This window comes from Primulina tabacum, chromosome 6, assembly GCF_025594145.1.
Source record: "Primulina tabacum isolate GXHZ01 chromosome 6, ASM2559414v2, whole genome shotgun sequence".
NCBI lineage: Eukaryota > Viridiplantae > Streptophyta > Magnoliopsida > Lamiales > Gesneriaceae > Primulina > Primulina tabacum.
The window spans coordinates 39,393,515-39,401,485 of record NC_134555.1 but is presented as its reverse complement, the minus strand read 5'-3'; the positions used below and the strand labels follow the sequence as shown (position 1 = coordinate 39,401,485).

The 7,971-nt window shown below is 32.1% G+C and overlaps 1 protein-coding gene and 1 long non-coding RNA gene across 2 annotated transcripts; one reads left to right on the top strand and one right to left on the bottom strand.

The window, feature by feature from the left end:
* Positions 1–2,172: 2,172 nt before the first annotated feature.
* Positions 2,173–3,469, top strand: LOC142548203 (uncharacterized). Its single transcript, XR_012820939.1, has 2 exons — positions 2,173–2,693; positions 3,310–3,469. It is a non-coding gene; the product is annotated as an uncharacterized LOC142548203 (long non-coding RNA).
* Positions 3,470–3,787: 318 nt separating this feature from the next.
* Positions 3,788–7,734, bottom strand: LOC142549445 (AP2/ERF and B3 domain-containing transcription factor At1g51120-like). The gene is given in 4 exon segments (XM_075658397.1): positions 3,788–4,928; positions 4,930–5,086; positions 5,256–5,315; positions 6,698–7,734. Coding segments are annotated over 2 exon segments (978 nt in total). The 5' UTR covers positions 5,077–5,086; positions 5,256–5,315; positions 6,698–7,734; the 3' UTR covers positions 3,788–4,097.
* Positions 7,735–7,971: the final 237 nt, after the last annotated feature.

Here is a 7,971-nt window from a genome sequence, read left to right as displayed (position 1 = left end):
AATTATAAAAAATACTATAAAAGCACGCAACGCGTACGTCGGTGCACTTGTTCATATGATATATGTGTTTATTAATCGAAGCAATAGGAGCAAGAAACAAAAAAAGGAAGAGAGAAAAAGTGTAATTTTCTCAATTTCGATAATCAATTCAATTTGTTGCAAAAATATAGTAATCCACGTCGAGGACCACCTCGAAAATGAATATAAATTATTGGTGTCGAGAAAAAAACTAAAGAAATAAACGTTACTAATTGGACTATTTTCTCTTTTTATCCAATTAGGATTATTCAATTTCATAATTAAACTAAAATGAGCTATACCCATCACCACCATTGCTAAAGATTATGTGGTTTAATAATAATAATAATAATAATAATAATAATAATAATAATAAATTTAAATAAATAGTTGAAACCTCACTATAATATTTGCAATGCATATGATTTAGAAAAAGTTGTATTTTTGCCTATATCTTTGTTTTTTTACGCTTTTACTCATCTATGTTGCCAATTTTATCGATAGAGGATTTTCGACTAAACTTATTTAAAACAGGTTATAAACTCTTACATCTTATAAATTGTTTTAGGATGTTATAAGCTCATAGATCTCATTTTAAAAATAAGTTGTCAATGTGTTTGAATGAACTTATTTTAAAAAATTTAAATATTTTAATGTGTTTGATGTTATAAGTTCTTTTTATTGTCAAAATTACCAAAAAATATATAATATTATGAATTAACATAAGTAGTTTTAAATATTTTAATGTGTTTGATGTTATAAGTTCTTTTCATTGTCAAAATTACCAAATATATATATATATATATATGAAAATATTATTATAAATTTAAAATTTTAAAAATCTATTTTATATTTATATTTAGTAAAAAATGACGTTTTTTGAAAAAAATATTTAATGTTATTTTTAATGTATGCAAGTAAAAAGCTGATTTAAAAATAATAGCTACTAATTGACTCAATAAAACTTTAGCAATTTTGTTTTTATATCTTAATAAAAAAGTAGAACAAATCTTTATTTTAAATTCGATTAAAAAAAAGTAATAAAGTGGCGATTTAAGAAGTGAAGATAAAGTTCGGATTTAAGAAGATATGTAAAGATATTTAAGAGTAGTGAAATATTAAAATAATATCTGTTAGAAAAAGTCGAAGTATCCCAACTTTTTTAAAATAGCTTATAAGCTGTCAAACAACTTATTTTGACATCTTACAAGTTGTTTGAAATTTTTGTTACCGAACAAACTATAATAGCTTATAAGCTCTAAATGTGTTACATCAACACTTAAAATAAAAAATAACTAAAAATAAAAAGATAGATGACTATACTTGAAACTTAACAACATAAATGACCAAAATAATAAAGAAACAAATATACGTGACCAAAGTTACAAATTTTTCTACTTTTTATAACTGTATAAATGAAATGAATCTGAACGATGTTCTTAAAATTTAAAAAAATAATTCTAAATATATATATTTACTTACAAGCATAAAATTTTCAAATATTTTTACTTAGTAGTTAGTTTATACGACAAAGAGGGTTTTTATTTTTTTTTTCTTTTTTTTTCTTTTTTTTCTTTTTTTCTTATACGACAAAGAGGGTTACTTACAGTCAGTATGAAATAAAACAAAGGGTAAATAAGCAATTTACCGATCAGTTGACGTCCGGAAAATCCCACCAACAGTTGTCATTTTCCACAATTATTAAATAGATAATGTTGGCCTAGGCTAGGAAGGATAATTTTTTTCATGAGTTGGGGTCATGCGTGGAAAACTCGAAACAAGAACGAGGATCTTCGATTTTTTTGGATTCGGGTTCAAATATTTTTAAATCTCTTGAATAGTTTGGAGTAGATATGATAATATCATCCTCGCTCCTGAACCCACTCAATAACAATAATAATTTATTATTATTATTATAATATTTTTTTTAAAATTAATAATAATATTATAATTAATAAGAATAGTAAAATAAAGGTTCGGTTTTAGGTTCGGGAATCTCCGAACTCGTCCGTCTTATTAAGATTTTTGAAACGAAGATGAGGACGATGATGGAGATTTAATCCTCGAACCCAAAAAACCGGGATAAGGGCTAGGTACCACATCACACAAAGTATACAAAGATGCAAGAAAGCGGAACCCAATAACAGAGCAGATGCAACAAGTAGTACTAGTACAGTAATCTTGCCCGAACATTTGCGGTACCACATCACACAAAGTACACAAAGATCCGAAAAACCCTAACCATCTATGTTCCAAGATAAAGCTTAAAAAAAGTACACGAATTTTGTGGCGAATTGGGGCTCCAAATTTTCTCCATCCAAAATGGGTTTTTCTTGGATTTCTGTTCCGAACAGTACATAGTTGGGATCACTACAGTTTTAGTCCGAATACAAACTTGGATCGAAAGAATTTAGAGTTGGCAGGAGAGTGAGCACACGCAGGCAAAATATATAGAGAGATGTTTTTGTGCGTATATGCGTGTGACCACTTCTCTTCTGCCAGCTAATTCCTTCTCTATAGTTTCTCTCTTGTTTGTTCTTTAAGCCCTTTATTGTTCACGACTTTATGCTCACCACGAACTTGAGATTCTTGCAGCTGAAAATCTGGAAACGTCAAAAGAAAAACTGAATAAAGCAAAGTTAACACGTCGACACTGCTTACAATCAGTGAGATCTGTAATATTAGCCACTCTTTTAGTATTCAAGCTTATCACTCTCTTCTGCACGCAAAGAATGCACAGACTTTTCGATTACTTGGCTTGTTTGTTTTGAGATATATGCTTTGAGATCAAGTTCGCCTGAAGAGCTTACTGTATGATGAAATTAAAATGGTTCTTGAAGTAAATAATACTAAGTAATGTCTCTAAACGTGTGGTGTTGAATAGTGTGTTTCTTGTTTTTGTGATTATCACATTTTCTGCAACATTCTTGCTGCTGTTGTTGGATAGAACGAGTCGGGGGTTTATATCTCTACCTGGCTAGTTATCTTCGGGTTTTAGCACAAAGTTTGTCTATTTGGATTTTTTAAACAAACATATTTGTCTTTGAAGAAAGCTGTTCCACAGAATCGTGTGAATGATAAAATTAGTGACGGAGGATATATTTCATTCTGGTAGAAACGTGGTAATTGCTTTCTAGATGTATGTTGCTATTGTCTGTACCATGTTTAACTGGCTGTGATATTTCAACTTAACAATTTCTTGACTTGCTGTTGTTGTTAGTCTGTATTTCGGTTTATTTTCTCATTGTCATAGGATTAACTGATCTGTGGTTTTTACAATGTATTTGACAGGGAATTGATGTATTACCCGAGATTTCTGAATAGGTAGCTCATTCTTGCTCATGATGTTATTGATACTCAATCAATATATTGCTAATGTTGGTTTCATTGTTTGATATTGAAACACTGTTCTCTTTCTGAATAAACTTTCAAACTGAATTTGAATTTGCAATGTTAATTTTGTAAATATATTTCTTGATTTGATACATAGTAATATTATCCATTTTCAGTCATGGAAGGTGAACCACGAATGCATAAACAGTCGGAGTAGTTCTCTTGTGAGACGATCTCACGAATCTTTATCTGTGAGAAGTGTCAACCTTACCGATATTCACAATAAAAAGTAATACTCTTAGCATAAAAAGTAATATTTTTTCATGGATGACTCAAATAAGAGATATGTCTTACAAAATACGACCCGTGAGATCGTCTTACGCAAGTTTTTGGCCAAATAGTCGATATGTCCAGAATTGGATTGCATGGGTTTTCTAAGCTTGAGTTCCTTTGTGAATTGTTTTGCAAACAAACGAGACGTCGCGTGATCTGGAATTTGTATAACGACGATTTGATGAGAAAAACATAATTAAGCAAGAAATTGTAGGCAAATTTGAAATGTTAATACAAAATATCAAAGCAATTGTTTCTGCTTTAGCCTCAAACAAGTCACCGAGATGACCTTGCAGAATAGTTCAATAGTTAGTAAACAACTGTGGAAAGAAACCACAGACTTCATTTATCCAAGGAATTGTGTTGATCTTCACCGACACATATAATTTTACGACACAAATAGCAAAATATAATTAAATAATTTGGACCCCAAAAAGCTTAAAACCCTTTTTCTTCACTTTTTCTGGAGAATCATGAGCATGATCTTCACCCACTTTAGTATTATCTTCATCCTCTATTGAACCATCTGCTGAATCAAACTTCTCATTCTCCTTGGGTATGGCCTCACCGTCGTTATAATGACCCTCGTTATAGGCGACTTCGATCATACTAAATCTCCGAACTCCAGTTAATCCATTTTTGATTTCAAAGATAGAAAAAATAACTGTGTCCTTAGATCTTAGCCCCTTCTCCTTTGCAAATCTATTCCAACCCCTAGTAAATACAAAACTTTGGCTACTTTTCCAATAGCAATACCGAAACTTCCATGACCTCATGGACCTATCAAAAAATGCAAGCTCTATGTCTTCTATTCCACCTCCGTTCTCTTCCTCCATCTCAGAAATCTGAGGGAAATATTTTACCGCATACTTTTTGGGGATGACAAGTCGGTTAAGCTTACTTACATCGCTGGGAGTGAGCTCCTTTTCGAAAAGTTGCCTTACTTTAACCCCGATGACACCGTTCAATATAGCTTGATTATTGTTACCGCATTGGGCTTGAGCCCTTAAATATTCAGAAAATTTGGCAGGATAGGAGCCATCTTTGATCATGCCTAGGACTGATTCTGTATTAAATTGGCTCTGGAAACTTGGCTCGTGGATGGTTATATCAGTCCAAGCGAAGTTTCTGTACGAGTCTCCATTGCGAAGCTTGATAGCTGCACTGTCATACGCCATTGCAGCTTCTTGCTCGGATTTAAACGTCCCAAGCCAAATACGCGCATGATTGGCGTATATTTGGGTTACCCCAGTGTCCATTTTGTTGGCTCACGACGCCTTTGAATTTTGAAGTGGAGGCAGAAACATTCTGTTTGTTGCTGGTGTTGGATTGAAATACTTCTTCGGACTTATTGGTAGTTGCTATACCTGAAACAACACCTGGTTCTTCCATACCTTAAATCCTGCAAATTCACAAGAGAAAAACCAAAGAAATCGTGATCGGCATAATGAAGATAGAATACTTAGGCACCATTAATACCACAGCACGAAAGAATTCTGCTACAAGAGACTTCTAAAGAGCATCACCATGAAAAAAGATCGACAATGTCATGTGAAATATGGAGGACATACCTGCTATATCGACAACTATATACACAACAGTGACCAGGATTTTAATTCTTTCAAGTGCAACTACAAGGTTTAGATCCGATACCAATTATCTATCCATATATATAAGGAAACAAAGCTTCGTAAAACAAATCGAAAAAAAAAATTATTTCGGCAAATTCGTGGAACTACAACAGTAATTGAAAAATCAGTAGTTCAGCATTATGACACATGCAATAATTGTAGGAGTAATCATTTTGCATTACCATTAATCCAAAAATCTATATATTCATCATCGAAGATCATTAATGTTTAATCCTTAATCGCTTCATTTCATGTTCATATAAAATCTTAAAGAATGAGAAAGTACTCTCATATGATTTCAGATTAAAACTACAGTTTCTGCCTTTAAGTTTTGATATGTGTCGTCCATCAATCAAGTTAAATACAAGTTTAGTTTCCTACATGCTGATTTATTGAATAAGGATGCAAATACAATAGCTTTAAACGACATGCAAATATTATTACAATACCAAATTTTGTTCTGTAGATTGTCTGATTCGTCAAAATTAGATTCTATTGCAATAACTATGTTTGTTTTATACTTGTAGTCCTTTCATTGTTCTGCTTATTGTGATATCTAATATTGCTGATATGACGCGAAAATGATATCAGATAGAAACAACAAATTATGTGTAGTTACTTCTACTACAACAGTAGAACTAATACTCCCTTAGTCCCTTTGGCTAATAAGTTCCAAAATAGTGCTATTATCTATTGGGACAAACAAATTCTCAAGTATACGTATAATTCACCAACAAAATATGTCTCAAAAAAGCACTACACTTTTCAATCAATTCACTCACCATAGCCAATCTCAAAGAGTGAAGTGTGCAGCCCTCGTCCAGCATCCAACGACAACTTATGCTGGACTAAAACATTAACTACGACATTTTTCAAATGTAAAATTATCGATATGTTTTATATTTCCCCTCCGTGGTGGAAAAATATATATTTTCCTATCCCATGTGGAAATCTACACTCCAAATCTTAAACATGATCGTCCATCCAATCCAATAGAGAGTTCATTAAAATTCATTTAGTATCTGAACTTTAATCAACCCTATCAATATTCACAATAAAAAGTAATACATTTAGCATAAAAAGTAATATCTGTCTCACAAAATACGACCCGTGAGACAGTCTCACACAAGTTTTTTCTCCGAACTTTTAACAAGAAAACCATAACAAAAACATAAGTTTATATATTCTCTTATTTCTGAGGTACCAAGATTTTTTGCACGAACCCCACACAGAGATTGAGTAAGGACCATAATACAACCTTGGATTAATATTTTGGTCTAAATATAACATCACTTGAACAAAATATAACGCAAAATAACAATATGAACATAAAAAAGTTATGGCATCGATCACGAAGAGAAATTAAAGGTTGTAAGAAGTACCTGGGGAATCAGGTTTCAGTAAATTAAAGGCTGATGAAGAAACAGAAGTAATAATAACTGCTGATCATGAAGAAGTAAACGTAGTGAAATTCTTAAATAGTTGAGATAAACGTCAAAACAGAAAGGAAAATAATCAGGAGAAGTGCTAAGATTTTCTTTTAATTGTTCGTACCCATTATTCTATATGTGGGTTTGTTCGTATCTGCCCATTGAAGGAAACAAAAATCTTCCCATAATTGAATTGCTTCCATACTTGATTTAGTATAAAAAAAAATCAACTCCTTGCGCTCAATAAAACAAACAAGTTAATAACCAAAACCAAATCCAAGCAAGAAAATAAAACCAAAATGGCACGTCAAATATTGCAGTGTAATGAGAATTATTTCTGCCAGAGATAGGCAAACCAGAAAATATGCATAATTACAAATTAACAAAAAAAAGAAGAAGAAGCAAAACACTGTTCTTGGTAGTTGCAGTACTGCAGATCTTAACTACATTTTAATCGTACAATACGGTATTAGTCCTAGAGAAAATATACGATTTTCAGTAAAAATTATTACATCAGTAACAGTTCGTACCTTCTTAAACCAACATCGTCCTCTCCAGGAGCAACATCAAAAGTCACGCTTCAGACTTACATCACAATAAACAAACGAAACCCAGTATTGCATTTGTTTTTTAAGTAAAATAAAATAATAGCATAGAATATATATCCATAAAGTAGTACTATTGGATAAGACTCGAAAAGATTACTTTTTTCAAGCATGATAATATCACATCAAGAAATTAACACTCCAAAACCTAGATTAGAAGTGGGTGGGCTCATCCTGTAATAACCAGATCTGAGAATAATACACCTGTCCTCCGCCCCGCCAAGGACAAGAAAATCAAACAGATAGTGTGTGTGATTCATATATGAATGTCGGCAAGATTTTTTCAAAGAAAATGGGCCAATCAAGAAAAACGTGTATTAAATGGATGAAAGGGACAGTTGGCAAATTTGAATCAAATTTGACGAGGAATGTTCATACGCGTTTTTAACGCTTATTCACACGGACAAAGGACATTCTGAAATCATCTCTTCTTCGAGTTTTCTCTCATCTTATAAGCATTTGAGTGCTTAGTTCTATAATATTTGTGATGTGTTTTGTTCTCCTGTATTAAGAGAGTGTGTGATCTCTTTGGAAACACAATGAGTGAGTTGTACACCACAAAATATTATAGTGGAATTCTTTTCATCTTGCCCGTGGTTTTTACCCTAATAATTTTTAGGG